Source organism: Scyliorhinus torazame, chromosome 4 (genome assembly GCF_047496885.1).
Source record: "Scyliorhinus torazame isolate Kashiwa2021f chromosome 4, sScyTor2.1, whole genome shotgun sequence".
NCBI classification, from domain to species: Eukaryota; Metazoa; Chordata; class Chondrichthyes; order Carcharhiniformes; family Scyliorhinidae; genus Scyliorhinus; species Scyliorhinus torazame.
This window is the reverse complement of record NC_092710.1, coordinates 267,724,190-267,745,779: the sequence shown is the minus strand read 5'-3', so window position 1 is coordinate 267,745,779 and position 21,590 is coordinate 267,724,190. Positions and strand designations below refer to the sequence as shown.

The window sequence follows — 21,590 nt, the reverse complement described above, 5'->3', positions numbered from 1 at the left end:
AACAAGTCCCCCATCCTCTCAATCCCTGCTCTGCGCCATATCCGGAACCCCCCCGTCCATCCTCCCCGGGGCAAACCGGTGATTATCGCAAATTGGGGACCAGACCGATGCTCCCTCTGCTCCCACATTTCTCCTCCATTGCCCACAGACTCTCAAGGCCGTCACCACCACGGGGCTGGTGGAGTACCGTTCCGGCAGGAACAGCAGAGTCGCGGTTACCAGCGCCCCCAAACTTGTGCCCTTGCAAGAAGCCGCCTCCATACGCACCCACGCCGGCTCACCCCCCACCAGCCATTTCCTAATCATGGCTAGGTTAGCCGCCCAGTAATAATTGCTAAAGTTCGGCAGCGCCAGTCCGCCCTCTCCCCGACTCCGCTCAAGCATTCCCCTCCTCACCCACAGGGACTTGCCCCCCCCCATACGAATCCCACGATAACTTTATTGACCCGCTTAAAAAAGGACCGCGGAATGAAGGTGGGGAGACAATGAAATACAATCAGGAACCTCGGCAGGACCGTCATTTTCACCGTTTGGACTCTGCCAGCTAGAGACAACGGGAGCGCATCCCATCTCCGGAAATCATCCTTCATCTGATCCACCAACCAGGCCAAGTTCAATTTATGTAGCCGGTCCCAATCCCTCGCCACCTGGATACCCAGGTACCTGAAACTGTCCCCTACCAATCTAAACGGCAGTTCCCCCAGTCGCCTCTCCTGACCCCCTCGCCTGGACCACAAACATTTCGCTCTTCCCCATATTAAGCTTATACCCCCAAAACCAGCCGAATTCCCCCCAAATTCCCATGATTTCTTCCATCCCCTCAATTGGATCTGAAACATACAGAAGCAGGTCGTCCGCATACAGCGAGGCTCTGTGCTCCACACCCTCCCCCGGACCAGCCCCTTCCAGCCCCTTGAGGCCCTCAGAGCAATTGTCAGCGGCTCTATCGCCAGCGCAAACAGCAGTGGGGAGAGGGGGCATCCCTGTCTCATCCCCCGGTGCTGTCTAAAATAGTCCGAAGTCGTCCTGTTCGTCCGCATACTTGCCACAGGAGCCTGGTACAGCAACCTGACCCAGTCAACAAAGCCCCTCCCAAATCCGACCGCCCCAGAAACTCCCATAAATAATCCCATTCAACCCGGTCAAAAGCTTTTTCCGCATCCATCGCGACCACTACCTCCACCTCCCTACTTTCCGGGGGCATCATGATCACATTTAACAGCCTTCTTACATTGGCCACCAGCTGCCTGCCCTTAACAAACCCCGTCTGATCCTCCACAATGACGTTCGGTACACAATCCTGGAGGACATAATTTTGGCCAGCAGTTTGGCGTCTACGTTCAACAGGGAAATCGGCCTGTAAGACCCACATAGCTTCGGGTTCTTGTCCCGTTTCAGGATAAACGAAATTGTGGCCAGTGACATCGTCTGGGGCAGAACCCCCTTTTCCTTTGCCTCATTAAACACCTTCATCAGCACCGGTCCCAATATCCCGGAGAACCTTTTATAGAACTCCGCTGGGTACCCGTCCGGTCCCGGGGCCTTACCCGACTGCATGGCCTTCAAGCCCTCCACTATCTCTTCCAACCCGATCGGGGCACCCAGCCCTTCTACCAGCTCCCCGTCCACCTTCGGGAAAGTCAGCCCCTCCAGGAAGTGCCTCGTCCCCTCCTCCCCGCAGGGGGTTCCGACCTGTACAACCTGCTGTAAAAATCCCGAAATGCCTTACTCACCCCCGCCGAGTCCCCAACTAAGTTCCCATCCCCGTCAATAACCTTCCCTATTTCTCCCCCTCTGCCTCCCCCTTTCTGAGCTGCTGTGCAAGCATCCTGCTGGCCTTCTCACCGTGTTCGTATATCGCCCCCCTCGCTTTTCTGAGCTGTTCCACTGCCCTCCCTGTGGTTAACAAGCCGAACTCCGCCTGCAGCCTCCACCGTTCCCTTAGAAACCCTATCTCTGGAGTCTCCGCGTACCTCCTGTCAACTTGCAGAATCTCTTTCACCAGTCGGTCCGTCTCTGGGTCCGTCTTGTGAGCCCGGATCGAGATCAACTCTCCTCTCACCACTGCCTTCAGCGCTTCCCAGACCACCGCTGCTGACACCTCCCCCGTGTCATTTATCTGCAGGTAATTTTGTATGCATTTCCTCAGCCTCTCGGACACCGCTTCGTCCGCCAATAGCCCTCCATCTAACCTCTATTGCGGGCGCTGATTGCTATCTATACTAACCTGCAGGTCAACCCAGTGTGGAGCATGGTCCGAGATCGTAATCGCCGAGTAAGGAATTAAATCATTTTAACACAACATGTGAATACATAATCAAAGAGTAATGTTATATTGTATGTTGATGTATACATTAAATGAATTACCATATCCACTTCAGATATACTGTCCAGACTTTCTACCTGTACGTCAACACCAACGGGTATTGATGGACCTGTAGTGGGACAAAGGGTAGGTTACTGTGGCATATGTCATGGAATACTATAGTTTGTTAGGATAAAAGCAAAATACTGTGGATGCTAGAGATAGAGGTCCCTCGATCCATTATGTCTGAGCTGGCCATCAATCACTTATTTATTCTAAGCCATTTGCTAGCACTTGGTCCGTAGCCGTGTATGCTAAGTTGTTTCAAGTGCTGGTTTGTCTTTCTTTTTTAAAATAAATTTAGAGTACCCAATTATTTTTTTTCCACTTAAGGGGCAATTTAGCGTGGCCAATCCACCTACCCTGCAAATCTTTTGGGTTTGTGGGGGTGTAACCCACGCAGACACGGGGAGAATGTGCAAACTCCGCACGGACAGTGACCCAGGGCTGGGTTTCGAACCCTGGTCCTCAGCGGCGTGTGCTGCAGTGCTGACCACTGTGCAACTGTGCTGCCCCTCTGATTTGTCTTTCTGCTGACAGCGCGCTCACACCCAACCTCTGCATCTGCATCAAGGATTTTTGATTTAGGACAACTGTGCTGAAGGAGGGATGGGAGCTGGGGGAACAGGGGTGTTTTACTGGTGAACATTTTAACGTGACAAATTTCCATTTCCCCCAGCTATGAACAGTGACCTCACCAGTGCCCACTCAGTGCTCCTCACTCTTTTTGATCCTCCGTGGTTAACTGCTACGTCGAGGTGTGTCCCAGGATGAGCGTCGGAGGCGGAGGCAGCCCGCTGCCTTCCAATCCCTGTGGCCTTTGATGCCCTTGGCGGTCGCCGAATTACCAGTGTCACATGCGTCGCTGTGCCATCCTGTTCTACTTGCTGCCCTTGAGTTGTGCCGGTGTCAGGAGGGATGGATTCAGAACTGGAGACCGCCTTATTGTCCTTAGCCGAAGGCCCCGGGATGGGCTCCAGCACTTCCTCTTCCCTGAGGGTGCCAGTGTGACCTTGGGTGACTGCATGGGACAGAGGGGCAGATGGAGTGAGCTCCAGAAGCCTTTGAGTCATCTAGCCCTGTCAGTTTTGGAGGCTTTCCATTGTCTGCATGTGTCGAAGCCCTTAGCGTTGCTCGTCAGTAACTGGGTCACACTCTGGAGTGCCTCCACAATGTTCACTTGTGTCTGGGAAATGTCCCTCAGCACCTGGAACATGATGTCAAGGCATTCAGCCATGGTCATCACAGATTGAGCAATGCCTTGGACACAAGCACCCATGGTTCAGACATTGTGTTCGTGGTTTTTCACTGAAGGCTTTGGAATTCCTCCAATCAGCCTTGCAGTCACTGGAATGTTGCTGACACCTACTCCTGCCTGCCATGGCTGTGGCCTGTCCTCTGCATCTGTGAGAACCTTGTCCAGAAGCTCAGCATCTGGCTGGGACCCAGCTGAGTCCTGGAATCCAGTAGATCTCTGACTGCCATCTCCCTTGGATGTTCCTGCCTCCACCTGATGTCCATCAGCAGCTATCTGGTGCTCACCAGATAGTGACCCAGAAGCCTGCCTGCTAATGTCGCCCACTGGGGTATGGACGGTGGAAGGTGTGGGTGATAACTGTGACGCATTGCTGATGTTCTCCTCAGAAATCTCCTCCGAGGAGGTCTCTTGGGTCGCGCGGGGGGGGGGGGGGGGGGGGGGGGGGGGGGGGGCACTCCAGATCATGGACATGGGTTCAGTGAAAGAGAAGGAAAATTGTCTGGGACATTAACAACTCGCTTGAGACAGGTCACCTAGTCAAAGGGACAGTGGATCCTCACTTCTCTGGCGCTGGCCAACCTCATTATCGGTGACTATTCCCTCCCCTAGCAACCCCGCGGGCCCTTTCCTCATTCACGTTTTCATTGGTGGTGCTATTCGTTCCATGATTCAGGACATGGAAATGGGCCAACACGAATTGAAAGCAAATCCCGGCCCACCGCGTGTTGTAACCACTGGGGCTGGAATTAGCACTAAAGTGCCTGACAGCTGGGGCTATTTTTAAGCGCTCCACTTAGCACACACTCACTACAGCTGCCAAGATGGCTCACAGAATACCAGCCCCACCCTACCCCCCCACCCACCCCGCCCCCGAGTTTGGGAGTGTGAGATGGACCCACTGCTTGATGCTAATGAGGAGATGGGAGACACCCTCTTCCCCAGAGTGAGCCGCAGATTGAAGCCCGCCCTCCTGAATCACCTGGGAGATGGTGGCAGAGGCTGTCAGCATTGCCAGCCTCACCAAGAGGAGACAGCTAGTGACCTGGTTCCAAAAGCCACGGTGCAGGCATCCTTTGGTTTGGGTGAGCTTGGTCACACTCATCCCCTTGATGACACAGCTGGGGCATGAGGGTTCCCAGAGGTGCGGCCTGGGTGTCTCGCAAATCACCAGGGGCACTCTGAGCAGTCACAGCACAAAGCGAGCAGTCAGCAGCGTGAGAGGCAGGAATCTGCAGGGGTCATTTAAATCCACATCCTGCAGCAATTAGGCCACCCCGATCCTGAGGAGGACAGCCCGGGATCGATGAGTTTTTTCATAGAATTTTTTACAGTGCAAAAGGAGGCCATTCGGCCCATCGAGTCTGCACCGGCTCTTGGAAAGAGCACCCTACCCAACCACACACCTCCACCCTATCCCCCTAACCCAGTAACCCCACCCAACACTAAGGGCAATTTTGGACACTAAGGGCAATTTAGCATGGCCAATCCACCTAACCTGCACATCTTTGGACTGTGGGAGGAAACCGGAGCACCCGGCGGAAACCCTCGCACACACGGGGAGAACGTGCAGACTCCGCACAGACAGTGACCCAAGCCGGGAATCAAACCTGGGACCCTGGAGCTGTGAAGCAATTGTGCTACCGTGCTGCCCAGAGAGATGGATTTTTTTAACGACATCATCATTAAAAGCCATCATTGGACTTCTGATTCTATATTTTTATTGAATTCAAATTTCACCACCTGCGCTGGTGGACTTGGGTCCCAGAACATTACTCTGGGTCTCTGGATTACTAGTCCAGTGACGATACCACTAGGCCATCCCCACTACTTCCTGGAAGGGTCAGTCACTAGGGGGCATAGGTTTAAGGTCCTTGGTGCAAAGTTTAGAGGAGTTGTGCAAGGCAGGTTTTTACACAGAGAGTGGTGAGTGCGTGGAACGCTTTGCCAGGGGAGGTTGTGGAAGCAGGTACATTACCGGCGTTCAAAAGGCATCTCGCCAAACACATGGATAGGATGGGTACAGAGGGATACGGTACAAAGAAGTGCTGAGGGTTTTGACCGAGGGTGGTATCATGACCAGTACAGGCTTGGAGGGCCGAAGGGCCTGTTCCTGTGCTGTATTGTTCTTTGTTCTTTTGGTGGGGAACTGAACTGTGTCTTGGATCCTCGACTGGATCATTTCAAGCCCAAATCTCTTATTGCACCAGGGGTGGCCAGGGCTTTGTTGTATTTCATGGAGCAGATAAAAGGGGTAGATTCTTGGTGCTTCTTGCACCCAGGTGATAAAAACTTTTTGTTATTTTCACACGTTCATCAGGTATATTTGCAGATTGACTTTTTGTTGTAGTTAGGCCTCTGCTCCCTTCAGTGGTGGGGGCTGAGTACTCAGCGATTGTTATTTTGGATCATCGGAACATAGGAATTAGGAGCAGAAGTAGACAATTCAGCCCTTCGAGCCTGCTCCGCTATTCAATCAGATCCAGGCTGATCTCTTCCTGGTCACAAATCCTCCTCCCTCCCTGTTCCCCATATCCCATTTTTATCAGAAATATATCGATCTCCTTCTTGAAACCATTTACTGATTCAGATTCCACTGCACTATGGGGCAGCGAGTTCCACAAATTCACCAAGCTCTGCGAAAAATAGTTCCTCATCATCTTAGTTCTAAATCTACTGCCTCTCAACCTATATCTGTGACCTCTCATTCTAGATTGCCCCACAAGGGGGAACATATGGGGCTGGATTCTCCGATTTGAAGACTAAGTGCTGACGCAGGCGCGGGAACAGTGGTGTTTTACGCCAGAAAAAACGGCGCAAAAGCTGCACCGATCCTCCGTCTGGTGGGGGGCTCGCAGGCACGCAGCCCCCGGCTTTACCTGCGGATACGGCCAGAGAATTGATGGGTCCGTGGCCCCGCATGCGCACGGCGGCAGCCTGCAGCGGCCATGCTGTGCCACATGGCGCTGGGCCGCACGTGGCCCCGACCTGCAACATACTGTCCCCCAGTAACCCCCCTTGCCATCCTGGGACCACCCCCCACCAGTGCACCAGTGCACCCACTGCCCGTGGAACGGCTCCCCCCCCCCCCCCCAGGCTGTGGCGGCGCTGAACGCAGTCCGCAGCTGCCACGCCGGGTTCAAGGGGAAAAAAAGGATAAGTGTTCCACGCCGTCGGGAACTTGGCCCATCGGGGGCGAAGCATCGGAGGAGGGCCTCAGATGACGTCCTGAGGCCGTCCCGAAGGCATGTTGCCTGCTCGGCGAGTGGGTGTGCCCCTGATTTCGGCGCAAACGGTGATTCTCCGGATGATCCCCGAATGCGATTTTGGCATTGACTACTGTAGAGTCCCGCCCAGGGTCTACGTTACTTTATCAATCCCTCTTGGTATTTTATATAACCTCGATCAGATCCCCTCTCATCCCTCTAAACTCCAGTGAGTATGAGCCCAAACTGTTCAATCTCTCCTCATATGTCATCCCCAATCTGGTGAACCTTCTCTGAACTGCCTCCAATGCCACCACATCCTTCCTCAAATAAAGAGACCTAAACTGGACACAATACTCCAGATATAGATTCACCAACATACTATACAATTGCATCAACACTTCTCTACTTTTATACTCCAGTCCTTTTGCAATAAATGCTAAAAATTCAATTTTCCTTTTTTATTACATGCTGTACCTACATACCAACTTTCTGTGATTTATGAACAAAGACACCCAGGTCCCTCTGCCCAGGTGCATTTTGAATCTGCTTTCCATTTAGAAAATAATTTGCCTTTCTATTTTTTCAGCCAAACTGGATGACCTCGCACTTATCCACATTAAAAACTCCATCTGCCAAATTTTGGCCCAGTCTCCTAGCCTATTAACATGTAAAATCTGTATCTCCTCTTCACTGCCTGCTTTCCCACCTAATTTGGTATCACCCGCAAATTGTGCTATGTTACACTCTGCCCCTGCTTGCAGATCACTTCTATAGATTGTAAACAGTTGAAGTTCGAGGACTGACCCCTGTGGCACCCCAATAGTTACAGTTCGCCAACCAGAGAAGGACCCATTTATCCCAACATTCTTCTTTCTATCAGTCAACCAATCCTCAATCCAATCCACTACTCTACCCTGCACTTTGTTGATTTGACACTGGAGTCTGGCTCCACACAAAGTCCGCCATGGAGGTTAGACACAACGCTATTAGTGGAAAGGAAATTTTATGAGCACATGTCCACTGCCATAGAGGACTTCATAAAAGTTAACAAAACCGAGTCAATCTCACCTTCCACGCTGGGAGAGGCCCTTAAGGTGGTCCTATAAAGTGCATTTGGTGAGGACAGCGAGGGTGGAGCAGCTGAAGCTTGTGCACTCCATTCTTGAGGTGGACCAGCAGTACTCACTTGACCCACCCCGGAGTTTCTGGCAAGTCGGAAAAAGATGCAAACACAGTTCAAACTATGGTTGACTGACAGGGTGGTGAGCCAGGTGTGGTGCACGAGGGGGATGTTTTACGAATACAGGGAGAAGGCCAGTCGTCTTTTGGCTCACCAGCTTAAATAGCAGGCGGCCTCCCAGGAGATCACACAGATACACAATTCGAGCGGTAGCCTTGATTCCTCCCTCCTCAGGTTAATGCAGCTTTTGAATTGTTCTATCGTGGGGTGGGATTCTCCAACCCCTCGCCGGGTCGGAGAATCCCAGGGGGCTGGCGTGAATCCCGCCCCTGCCAGTTGCCGAATTCTCCAGCAGCGGATATTCGGCGGGGGTGGGAATCACGCCGTGCCGGTTGGCGGGCCCCCCCCCGGCGATTCTCCGGCCCGCAATGGGCCGAAGTCCCGCTGCTGGAATGCCTGTCCCGCCGGCGAGAATCAAACCACCTCTCTTACCGGCGGGAGAAGGTGGCGCGGGCGGGCTCCGGGGTCCTGGGGGGGGCGCGGGGCGATCTGACCCGGGGGGTGCCCCCACGGTGGCCTGGCCTGCGATCGGGGCCCACCGATCCGCGGGTGGGCCTGTGCCGTGGGGGCACTCTTTTCCTTCCACCTTCACCATGGTCTCCACTATGGCGGAGGCGGAAGAGGCCCCCTCCACTGCGCATGCGCGGGGATGCCGTGAGCGGCCGCTGACGCTCCCGCGCATGCACCGCACGGCAAAGTCATATCCGCGCCAGCTGGCGGGGCACCAAAGACCTTTCCCGCCAGCTGGCGGGGCGGAAATCAGTCCGGCGCGGGCCTAGACCCTCAAGGTGAGGGCTCGGCCACTCAAGATGCGGAGAATTCTGCACCTTTGGGGCGGCGCGATGCCGGACTGATTCGCGCCGTTTTTGGCGCCGGTAGGCAGACATCGCGCCGATTGCGGAGAATCCCACCCCCGATCTTTAGATATCAGAGTCTCTGACAGATGGATCAGTCCTGTCTGACTTTTAAGACAGTCTATCCATCCCAGCTGTGGAGAGGAGCGGTGAGTTGGAATCTCTGTTAAACCCAGATGAAATTATAAAATGCACCGGTTTGATGCAGACTGGCAAAGCCCCTTGTCTTTCCAATTACAATTTACAAGAATTTCTTGGAGCAGCTAATGCCTTTAAGTCTGGACATATTTAATGAATCCTTATCCTGGGGTTTATTGCCCTCTACCCTCACACTGGCCTCTATCTCTTTGATCCTTAAGAAGAGCAAAGACCTGACAGAGTGTGGGTTGTACCCTCTTATCTCACTTAAATGCAGATGTCAAGATACTTGCCAGGGTGCTGGGGCTGGAGCCCTGCTTCCCAAATGTAACCTCGGAGGATCAGGCAGGCTTCGTGAAGGGTCGTCAATTGTCGGCCAATATCCGTTGCCTGTTAAATGTTGTCCTTTTCCCCTCCTTGGTGCCCAAACTGGAGGTGATTGTTTCCCTGGATGCCGAAAAGGCATTTGGTAGATTGGAGTGGGAATACCTGTTTGAGATTTTGGGAGGTTTGGTTTTGGACACAGATTTATTTCTTGGATTTGGCTACTGTACAAGGCCCCTACTGCAAGTGTCCGTACGAATGTTCTGAACTCAGTTTTTTTTTCCATTCAATAGTGGGGTGCTCCTGTTTGCTTTGGCAATAGAGCCACTTGCTATAGTGCCGGGGTCCTCTGTTAAGTGGTGGGGGATTAATCAGGAGAGGTGGAGCATCAGGTGTCCCTTTACGCAGATGACTTCTTCATATTACGGACTCAATACCTTTCATGGACAACATGAAAGCTGCTTAGCATTTTTGGCTCCTTTTCTGTATACAAGTTGAACTTGGGCAAGAGTGAATGTTTCCCGGCTAACCCCCCCCCCCCCGCCCCCCCCCCCCCTTCCACCCCGCCCCTGGGAGGAGAGCCCAACTGGGGACATTACCTTTTTGCAATGCCATGACTAGCGTTCGTTATCTGGCGGTCCGGGTGGCCCACAACTGGGCCTCACTTCATAAATTAAATTGCACTAATCTGGTTGGCAGTATTAAAACAGACTAGCAGAGGTGGGGTAACCTGCCCTTATCCATGGCGGGTAGGATTTAGACTATTAAAATAAACGTGCTCCCACGATTTTTATTTCTCTTTCACTGTCTTCCCATTTTTCTGCACAAGTCCATTTTTCTTCAGGCAACAAATTGATGTCCTCCTCAGAGGTAAGACTTCCAGAATCCATGGGATTTTGTTCCAAAGAGACAGACGGGGAGTGCGGGGGCTTGCCCTGCCCAATTGTTTTACTATCGGGCAGACAATATTCTAAAAATATTGATGTGGTTTAGTGATTCCGGTTCCATTGTGGTAAACCACTGTTACATCTGTATTAGGTGATGTAAGGTAAGACCTGTACTACAGGTTCGCCGGTAGCCCCTGCCTGCTGGCTCCGCCCAGTAGGAGGAGTATAAATATGCATGTCCTCTATCCAGCAGCCATTTTGCCAGCTGCTGTGGGAGGCCACACATCTTACTGCAATAAAGCCACAGTTGTATCCAATCTGAGTCTTTGTACAATTGATCGTGCATCAATTTATTGCAGTAAGATTTTCTAGAAGATGGACCACCGAATCAAACCAGATCGCCTGCAGCTGGATCCGCAATTGAGCGATGCCAGAAAGGACTTTAATCGCTGGCTAGCCTGCTTCGAGGCCTATATCAACTCAGCGACCACCCCTCTGACGGAGGCTCAGAAGATACAGGTCCTGTACTCAAGGTTGAGCTCCAGCATGTTTCCGCTGATCCAGGACACTCCGAACTACGCAGACACCGTGGCGCTCCTCAAAGAGAACTACGCACAGAAAACGAACACGCTCTTCGCCAGGCATGTACTCACCACTCGCTCTCAACTCCCTGATGAGTCCAGAGAAGACTTCTGGCGGGCCCTAATCCCACTCGTCTGGGACTGTGACTGTCAAGCCGTTACGGCCACCGAACATTCTAACCTTCTTATGCGCGATGCTTTTGTAACGGGGATTGGGTCAGACCTCATTCGCCAAAGGCTGCTTGAAGGGTCCACGTTCGACCTAGCGGGGACTAAGAAGCTCGCACTCTCCATGGTGGTCGCCTCACGTAATGCTCAGGCCTACCCCTCCGGCCGCGCGGCCCACCCCTCCTATCCCTCGTGGACCCCACAAACGGCCGCCCCAGCCGGGGCTTTACCCAGCCAATACGCCTATGCTACACGCGAATCCACGCACCCCGGGGGTCCCCGATGTTACTTCTGCGGCCAGCAGAAGCACCCTCGCCAACGCTGCTCGGCCCGCGCTGCCATTTGCAAGGCTTGCAGCAAAAAGGGCCACTTCACTGCGGTGTGCCAGGCCCGCACAGTCGCCGCTATCGCCCCCTCCCCCCTGACCCACACACAATGAACGCCGCCATCTTTGCCCCGGACTACGCGCGCCCAATGGGCGGCGTCATCTTCACCTCCCCGGACCACGCGCAGCCAGTGGGCGCCGCCATCTTCACCTCACAGGGCCGCAAGCGGCTACTGGGCGCCGCCATCTCCCTCCCCCGCAGTCCATGTGCGGCCCATGGGCGCCGCCATCTTGTCCAGCCCCCGCAACGTGCGGCCCATGTGCGCCGCCATCTTGTCCAGACCCTGCACCGTGCAGCCCATGGGCGCCACCATTTTGTCCCCTGCAGAATCTTCAGGCGCTGCCATCTTGTCTCCCCCAAGGGGCATGGACGCCGACAACCTGGGCCCCCCATCTTCAGATGCCAGCGACGACCAACCGCAGCTCACCTCAATGATGCTCGACCAGTCTCGTCCACACAACCTGGCCACCGCCTCGACTACGGTGAAAATCAACAAGCCCGTGACCTCTTGCCTGCTGGACTCAGAGAGCACCAAAAGCTTCATCCACCCAGATACGATAAGGCGCTGCTCCCTCGCGGTCCACCCCGCCAATCAAAGAATCTTCGGATCCCATTCCGTCCCGATCCGTGGGTTCTGCACGGTCACTCTCACGGTCCAGGGCATAGAATTCAGTGGCTTCCGCCTCTACGTCCTTCCTAATGTGCTGCACTACTACTAGGCCTGGACTTCCAGTGCATACTCCAGAGCCTCACCCTCAAATTCGGCGGGCCCCTACCACCCCTCACTGTGTGCGGCCTCGCAACCCTGAAGGTCGTCCCACCCTCCCTCTTTGCCAATCTAACTTCGGATTGCAAACCCGTTGCCAGCAGGAGCAGACGGTACAGCACCCAGGACAAGACCTTCATCAGGTCCGAGGTCCAGCGGTTGCTTCGGGAGGGCATCATCGAGGCCAGCAACAGCCCCTTGAGAGCTCAAGTGGTAGTCGTTAAAACTGGAGAGAAGCACAGAATGGTCCTGGACTACAGCCAGACCATCAATCGGTACTAGCAGCTCGACGCGTACCCCCTCCCATGCATATCTGATATGGTCAATTAGATTGTGCAGTACCGGGTCTTCTCAACGATAGACCTAAAATCCACCTACCACCACCACCTACCATTCGTAAATCGGACCGTCCATACACTGCTTTCGAGGCGGACGGTCGTCTCTATCACTTCCTCAGGGTTCCCTTCGGCGTCACTAACGGGGTCTCGGTCTTCCAAAGGGAGATGGACCGAATGGTCGACCGGTACGGTTTACCGGCCACCTTTCCGTACCTAGACAACGTCACCATCTGCGGCCATGATCAGCAGGACCACGATGCCAACCTTGCTAAATTCCTCCGCACCGCCACTCTCCTCAACCACACCTACAACAAGGAGAAGTGCGTGTTCAGCACAACCCGCCTAGCCATCCTCGGCTACGTGGTCCAGAACGGAGTTCTGGGGCCCAATCCCGACCGCATGCGCCCTCTCATGGGGCTTCCCCTCCCCAAGGCCCTCAAACGCTGCCAGGGGTTTATCATAGAATTTACAGTGCAGAAGGAGGCCATTCAGCCCATCGAGTCTGCACCGGCTCTTGGAAAGAGCACCCTACTCAAGGTCAACACCGCCACCCTATCCCCATGACCCAGTAACCCCACCCAACACTAAGGGCAATTTTGGACACTAAGGGCAATTTATCATGGCCAATCCACCTAACCCGCACACCTTTGGACTGTGGGAGGAAACCGGAGCACCCGGAGGAAACCCACGCACACACGGGGAGGATGTGCAGACTCCGCACAGACAGTGACCCAAGCCAGAATCGAACCTGGGACCCTGGAGCTGTGAAGCAATTGTGCTATCCACAAGGCTACCGTGCTGCCCCTAACCCTAACCCTAACCCTAACCCTAAGGGTTCTTCTCCTACTACGCCGAGTGGGTCCCAAACTATGCGGACAAGGTCCGCCCACTCATTCAGTCCACCCACTTTCCCCTTACGGCCGAGGCACAACAGGCCTTCACCTGTATCAGACCTGATATAGCCAAGGCCGGGATGCACGCAATAGACGAGACACTGCCCTTCCAAGTAGAAAGCGACGCATCAGACGTCGCACTTGCCGCCACCCTCAACCAGTCAGACAGATCCGTGGCATTCTTTTCCCGCACCCTTCATGCCTCAGAAATTCGGCACTCGTCCGTCGAAAAAGAGGCCCAAGCTATCATTGAAGCTGTGCGGCATTGGAGGCATTACCTGGCCGGCAGGAGATTCACTCTCCTCACTGACCAATGGTCGGTAGCCTTCATGTTCAATAACACACAGCGGGGCAAGATCAAAAATGATAAAATCTTGCGGTGGAGAATCGAGCTCTCCACCTATAATTACGAGATTAAGTATCGTCCTGGCAAACTCAACGAGCCCCCAGACGCCCTATCCCGAGGTACAAGTGCCAGCGCACAAGTAGACCGACTCCGGGCCCTACATGACAGCCTTTGTCACCCGGGGGGGGGTCACACGGTTGTACCATCTTGTCAAGGCTCGCAATCTGCCCTACTCCATCGAGAAAGTATGGACAGAAGCCGCACTTCTACCGGACGGACCGTGCACGCCTGGTGAAAGCCTCCTGCCCCTTTGAACGCCTCAGCGTGGATGTCAAAGGGCCCCTCCCCTCCACCGACCATAACACGTATATTCTCAGTGTGGTCGATGAGTACTCCAGGTTCCCCTTCGCCATCCCCTGCCCTGATATGACATCTGCCTCCGTCATCAAGGCCCTCAACACAATCTTTGCTCTGTTCGGCTTCCCCGTCTACATCCACAGTGACAAGGGATCCTCATTCATGAGTGGTGAGCTGCGTCAGTTCCTGCTCAGCAGGGGTATCGCCTCCAGCAGGATGACCAGCTATAACCCCTGGGGAAACGGGCAGGTAGCGAGGGAGAACGGGACGGTTTGGAGGGCCGTCCAACTGGCCCTACGGTCCAGGAACCTCCCAGCCTCTCGCTGGCAGGAGGTCCTCCCTGATGCACTCCACTCCATCCGGTCGCGACTGTGCACCGCTACGAATAACACGCCCAATGAACGTCTTTTTGCCTTCCCCAGGAAGTCCACTTCCGGGGTGTCGCTCTTGGCTCGCAGCTCCGGGAACGGTCCTGCTCCGTATGCACATCCGACTCCACAAGGCGGACCCGTTGGTGGATAGGGTGCACTTGCTCCATGCCAACCCCCAGTATGCCGATGTGGCGAACCCGACGGCCGCCAAGATACTGTCTCCCTCAGGGACCTGGCACCAGCAGGTTGCACTCATACACACTTCCCCGGTCCGGCGCCACCCCCCCCGGCGCTCCCAACATTAACATAACCAGGACCATCCCTCCTTCCCCTGCCCACGCAAGAGGGTGAAGAGGATTTTGGCACGCTCCCGGGGTTACCTGACATCAGGCCAGCACCGACGTCGCCAGCATCGACATCGCCGCCACCGTTACGTCACTCCCAGCGGAACGTCAAGGCACCAGACCGGTTGAATCTCTAACTGGCACCGGACTTTCAAAAGACATTTTTTTTCTCTCCTAATAAAACACCGTACATAAATTCACTACTGTATATAGTTCTCCACCACCCCCGCCGGACTCATTTCTAACAGGGGGTGAATGTGGTAAACCACTGTTACACCTGTATTAGGTGATGTAAGGAAGGACCTGTACTACAGGTTCGCTGGTAGCCCCTGCCTGCTGGCTCTGCCCAGTAGGAGGAGTGTAAATATGCGTGTCCTCCATTCAGCAGCCATTTCGCCAGCTGCTGTGGGAGGCCACACATCTTACTGCAATAAAGCCACAGTTGTATCCAACCTGAGTCTTTGTACAATTGATCGTGCATCATCCATATGGCGACATTAGAAGCAAGCTCCTGCACTATTTCTAGTTTTCATGCAATAGTTACTGCACCAATCCAGTTGTGGGCTCCAACCTGACAATTTGGAATGTTTACACAATGTTTCCAGCACTCCTCCCTGTCTGCACTTGCCCCCATTTGCAGTACCACCTTTTCCTACCAGCTGGTTAGGACTCAGCACTTAAACCTTGAGAGGGAAAGAGTCTGGAGAGGTTTGAAGACCTGTTCATGGAAAGTAGGTTTGCTAGTTTTAAGGACATGGCTGAGAAATTCCAACTGCCTGGTTCTAGTCTTTCCAGGTCATTTTAAATTTGTGATTTTTCACGCAAGGCTTTCTTCTTCTTCCCTTTGGCACTGCCCTCTTCTCTGTTGAAAAAGATTTGGGGCGGGATTCTCCTACCCTCCCGCCGGGGGGCGGTGTGAATTCTGCCCCACCGCTCCGACGTCGGCTGCCGAATTCTCCGGCGCCGGTTTGCGGACAGGGGCGGGGTTCACGCCGTGCCAGTCGGGGGCCGTTGGCCTGCCCGGCAAGTCTCCAGGCCCCGATGGGCCGAGCGGCCGCCCGTTTTTGGCCAGTCCCGTCGGCGTGAAATGGACATGGTCCATCACGGCGGAACCTGGCTTGTCGGCCGTCTAGCGGGGTCCTCGGGGGGACGCGGGGGGATCCGGCTCTGGTGGATCGGGGCCCATCGATCTGCAGGCAGGCATGTGCCATGGGGGCACCCTTTCCCTCTGCGCCGGCCTCTGTAGTGCTCAGCCATGGCCAGCGCGGAGAAGAAACCCCCTGCGCATGCGCAAGAACGCGCCGGCAGCTCTGTGCATGTGCGGGACCATGGCGGCCCTTCGGCACCAGTTGGCATGGCACCAACCCCTCCGGCGCTGGCCTAGCCCCTGGAAGTGCGGAGGATTCTTCAACTTCCGGGTGGCCTGACGCCAGAGTGGTTCACGCCGTTCTTGGCGCCAGCGTCGGGCCATCCCGCCGATTACGGAAGAATCCCGCCCTTTGTCTTTCGCTAGGCCAGACAGGGGGACTACTTTGGACACATATGGCCATATCCTTTCGACAGACTCTGCTCCGTTGAGTGATGTGAAGCCGAAATGGGAGGGCGAATTGGGTCCCGTTCTGAATGGTGAGGTGTGGAGTGAGGCCCGTCACAGGGTCAACCTCAGGTGCTCGGCTTAGTCTGATTCAGTTTAAGGTTTTGCACAAGATGCACTTGACTAGATCTAGGATGAGTGGATTCTTTTCTGGGGTTAAGGATAAATGTAGACGCTGCTCTCGGGGGGGCCGGCTAACGATACGTATATGTTCTGGTCCTGTCCTAAGTTGACAAGCTTCTGGGCTTCTTTCATTAACACCATGTCGGAGATTTGGATCCATGTCCTCTCGTGGCCATATTTGGGGTGTCAAATTCGCTGGTGCTTTTTTTATATTTGTTCATGGAATGTGGGCATCGCAGGATGTGCCAGCATTTATTACTCATCCCTAATTACGCTTGAGGGGGCAGTGAAGAATCTACCACATTCAATCGGGGGTGAAGGTGGATGTCCTCACCTTTGCCTCATTGATAGCCCGGAGGCAAATTCTGATTGGGTGGAGGTCTCCTACTCCGCCTAGTGCCTCAGCCTGGTTGCGTGACCTCATGGACTGGATTCTCCGATAATGGGGCTAAGTGCTGACACCGTCGTGAAAACCGTGGAGTTTCACAACGGCGTCATTGGCCCCCAGGTGCAGCTATTCAGCGGCTCATAAGGGGCTAGCACGGGCGCAACGTGAAGCGCCCGAGGGAGCAGGTGCCGATCGGCCGCCGATACGCGGGTTGCTGAAAAGCATTCTCCCCCCCCCACACACAGCCGTCACAGGCAAGATGGCCGCCAGACAAGCAGCCCTGAGGTTCAGGGACGGCAAATTGGACACCCTCCTGGACGCCATGGGGGAGAGGAGGAGGCTTGTTCTGTACCCCGGGCCGAGCCGCAGGACAGCACGCGCCATTGTTCTGCATGCATGGGCGGAGGTGGTCGAGACCGTCAGCGCCGTCGGGCCGGTAGCTAGGACTGCAGACCAGTGTCGGAAGAAGCTGCGCGACCTCCTCAGGGCACCCAGGGTGAGTACCCAGCACCGTGCCCCTGGCACCAACCACCCGACCTCCCACACAAATGTAACAACAGCTCTCCGCCCGAGACGAGCGAGGACACCGCGACCCAGGGGATGGAAACACAGAGGGCAGACACACAGGAACCCAACACACAGGGAACAGACACACAGCACAGCATGACACTGAAGACCCCGGACGTTGGGTCCAATGATGACATAGCGTTAGAGTTTCCGCCACTGTTATCTCCTACACCCTCCACCATCTCAGAGACTATCACCGCGGCTGGGCTCTTTTGTGAGGAAGCTTCTGGGACACTTACTGGTGCGCACCACACAGGCATACTGGTACAGCAGGTGGGGGTAGGAGCAGCCAAGGGGCCGGACGGTCAGAGGGCAACCTGGCCCCACCAACCAACTGCCCCTAGACGGGTCCCAGGTTCCTGTAATATCCACTCCCACCCATAGATCAGGTGCAGTCTGTCATGATACGCGGACACACACATAGTGATATTCAAACAAGAAGCTAATGGACACAGAGAACAGGACATGACCAATAAGCAGGCAGGACACTCAGGGGTGGGATCTGACTATAAAAGACACGAGGCACTCACACTCCGCCTCTTTCCACTGATGAACATCTAGAGAGTCAGTCAAGGGTGTTGTTACAATCTCACACCTCCAGCACGTGACTAAGAGCTAGTCTGGTTCAGTCAGACAGAGTAACCACACATAAGTTAGCAGAGAGTCGAACTCACAGAGAACTGTGCTAACTGTGCTATTAGTTCAATAAACCTGATTGAACTAACTTCAAGGTCTGGAGTATCTTTTTGATCTATGCTGCATCCAGTTGCAGCCAGTGTTATACCAGTGTACCTAACACGACATGATACCAGGAGACTACTAATTTAAGGTGGCTTACCTCAGTCCGTTCCGTGACGACCAGCAAATGTATCCCGGCACCATGGAGAAGATTCAGGTTCCTCACCAGCTCAGGACCTCCGGCAATATCAGTGCCAACTGGTGGATATTCAAGCAAAAGTTTCTGCTGTACATCGAACCCTCAGACCTCGAAGGTGCGTCTGATGCAAGAAAGATCGCACGTCTCCTCTCAACAGCGGGTGATCAAGCCATCTAACTCTTCAACTCGTTTAACTTCACCGAAGGCCAGGACAAAACAAAGTTTCAGACCATCCTGGACATGTTCGATAGTCACTGTGAAGTGGACACCAATGAAACCTTCAAGCACTACATATTCAAATAACATCTTCAAGGTAAAGATGAATCTTTCAGTGCCTTCTTAACTAGCCTCCGCCTGCTAGCGCTGTCCTGCAACTTTGGTGATATTGCTGACTCCATGATCAGAGACCAAATCGTGTTTGGTCCTCTGATCCTCGCGAGCAGCTCTTAAAAATTAAGCATATGACCCTGCCAGTTGCGATTGAAACATGTACAGTGCATGAGCACGCAAAAAATCGGTATTCCCAATACAAATCGGCTGAAAATGAGAAGTTTGCCTCCCACGAGGCAGTGAGCGTGCAGGCCATCCCCCAGATGCAGCGCCTCAGCATTGAAGATAGCGGCAATCTCGCGCGCTTTTCCTGGAGACCCACGAATGCGCGATGCGAACGGGAAAACGAAGCAGCCGACACTCACACTGCGCAGGTGCAGACGTCTGTCGACAGTACTGCGCATATGTGACGACGTACACCGCGTCACGTTGCCGACGTCGTGACGTGCCCGTACTGCGGCAACGCGCACTTAAAAGAAACACTGCCCTGCAAGAGGCAGGCGATGTTTAAACTGCGGGAAGCCTGGACACTATGCAGCCTTGTGCAGGTCTGCACCACCAGTCAGGGGCCAGCGCTCCCAATTCCGACGACGGCGCGTCCAGAATGTGCAACGACAATTCCAGGATTCTGATCCTGGCCATACAACGGATCCAGAGGACGAGTGCCTACCGAGTGGGCATCATTACTACACGTGAACATGCCACACCTAACTCAGCTGTTTGAAGGTAAATCCATATTTGATATGTGGGAGTCTTTTAAGGAAAGGTTGATTAGAGTGCAGGACAGACATGTCCCTGTGAAAATGAGGGATAGAAATGGCAAGATTAGGGAACCATGGATGACAGGTGAAATTGTGAGACTAGCTAAGAGGAAAAAGGAAGCATACATAAGGTCTAAGCAACTGAAGACAGACGAAGTTTTGGAAGAATATCGGGAATGTCGGACCAATCTGAAATGAGAAATCAAGAGGGCTAAAAGGGGTCATGAAATATCTTTAGCAAACAGGGTTAAGGAAAATCCCAAAGCCTTTTATTCATATATAAGGAGCAAGAGGGTAACTAGAGAAAGGGTTGGCCCACTCAAGGACAAAGGAAGAACGTTATGCGTGGAGTCAGGGGAAATGGGTGAGATTCTTAACGAGTACTTTGCATCGCTATTCACCTAGGAGAGGGCCATGACCAATGTGGAGGTTAGGGATAGATGCGGCTCTATTGACAAATCCCCAGGTCTGGATGGGATCTATCCCAGGTTACTGAGGGAAGTGAGAGAGGAAATAGCTGGGGCCTTAACAAATATCTTTGCAGCATCCTTGAGCATGGGTGAGGTCCCGGAGGACTGGAGAATTGCTAATGTTGTCCCCTTGTTTAAGAAGGGTAGCAGGGATAATCCAGGTAATTATCGACCGGTGAGCCTGACGTCAGTGGTAGGGAAGCTGCTGGAGAAGATACTGAGGGATAGGATCTATTCACATTTGGAAGAAAATGGGCTTATAAGTGATAGGCAACATGGTTTTGTGCAGGGAAGGTCATGTCTTACCAACTTAATAGAATTCTTTGAGGAAGTGACAAAGTTGATTGATGAGGGAAGGGCTGTAGATGTCATATACATGGACTTCAGTAAGGCATTTGATAAGGTTCCCCATGGCAGGCTGATGTGAAGTCTCATGGGGTCCAGGGTGTACTAGCTAGATGGATAAAGAACTGGCTGGGCAACAGGAGACAGAGAGTAGTAGTGGAAGGGAGTTACTCAAGATGGAGAACTGTGACCAGTGGTGTTCCACAGGGATCCGTGCTGGGACCACTGTTGTTTGTGATATACATAAATGATCTGGAGGAAGGTATAGGTGGTCTGATTAGCAAGTTTGCAGATGACACTAAGATTGGTGGAGTAGCAGATAGTGAAGGGGACTGTCAGAGAATACAGCAGACTATAGATAGATAGGAGAGTTGGGTGGAGAAATGGCAGATGGATTTCAATCCGGGCAAATGCGAAGTGATGCATTTTGGAAGATCCAATTCAAGAGCGAACTATACGGTAAATGAAAAAGCCCTGGGGAAAATTGATGTACAGAGAGATCTGGGTGTTCGGGTCCATTGTACCCTGAAGGTGGCTGCGCAGGTCGATAGAGTGGTGAAGAAGGCATACGGAATGCTTTCCTTCATCGGAAGGGGTATTGAGTACACGAGTTGGCAGGTCATGTTACAGTTGTATAAGACTTTGGTTCGGCCACATTTGGAATGCTGCGTACAGTTCTGGTCGCCACATTACCAAAAAGTTGTGGATGCTTAGGAGAAGATGCAGAGGAGGTTCACCAGGATGTTGCCTGGTATGGAGGGTGCTCGCTATGAAGAAAGGCTGAGTAGATTAGGATTATTTTCATTAGAAAGATGGAGGTTGAGGGGGGACCTCATTGAGGTCTACAAAATCATGAGAGGTATAGACAGGGTGGATAGCAAGAAGCTTTTTCCCAGAGTGGGGGACTCAATTACTAGGGGTCACGATTTCAAGGTGAGAGGGGAGAAGTTTAAGGGAGATGTGCATGGAAAGCTTTTTACGCAGAGGGTGGTGGGTGCCTGGAACGCTTTGCCAGTGGAGGTGGTAGAGACGGGCACAATAGCATCATTTAAGATGCATCTAGACAGATATATGAACGGACGGGGAACAGAGGGAAGTTGCAAAGTGTTATGCAACACCTCGCCAATGGCTGGCAAAAAGGGCAGTGCCCTCAATTTTTCAATGTAAAGGACGATCTGACGGTGGTTGATGGTATCCTCCTCAAACTGGACCGGATTGTAATTCCACAGTCTCCAGAGCTTGGTGCTCCGTCAAATCCATGAGGGCCACCTGGGTGTGGAAAAGTGCAGACGCAGAGCCAGGCAGGCTGTCTA

At 53.5% G+C, this 21,590-nt stretch overlaps 1 protein-coding gene across 1 annotated transcript in view; it reads right to left on the bottom strand.

Moving 5' to 3' along the window:
• LOC140410928 (gamma-aminobutyric acid receptor subunit rho-1-like) overlaps positions 1 to 21,590 on the bottom strand; it is a 70,224-nt gene that overhangs the window by 36,619 nt on the left and 12,015 nt on the right. The window contains exon 2 of the mRNA XM_072499771.1: positions 2,368 to 2,435. Within this exon, the coding sequence (XP_072355872.1) occupies positions 2,368 to 2,435 (68 nt within the window). The remainder of the gene's footprint in view (positions 1 to 2,367; positions 2,436 to 21,590) is intronic.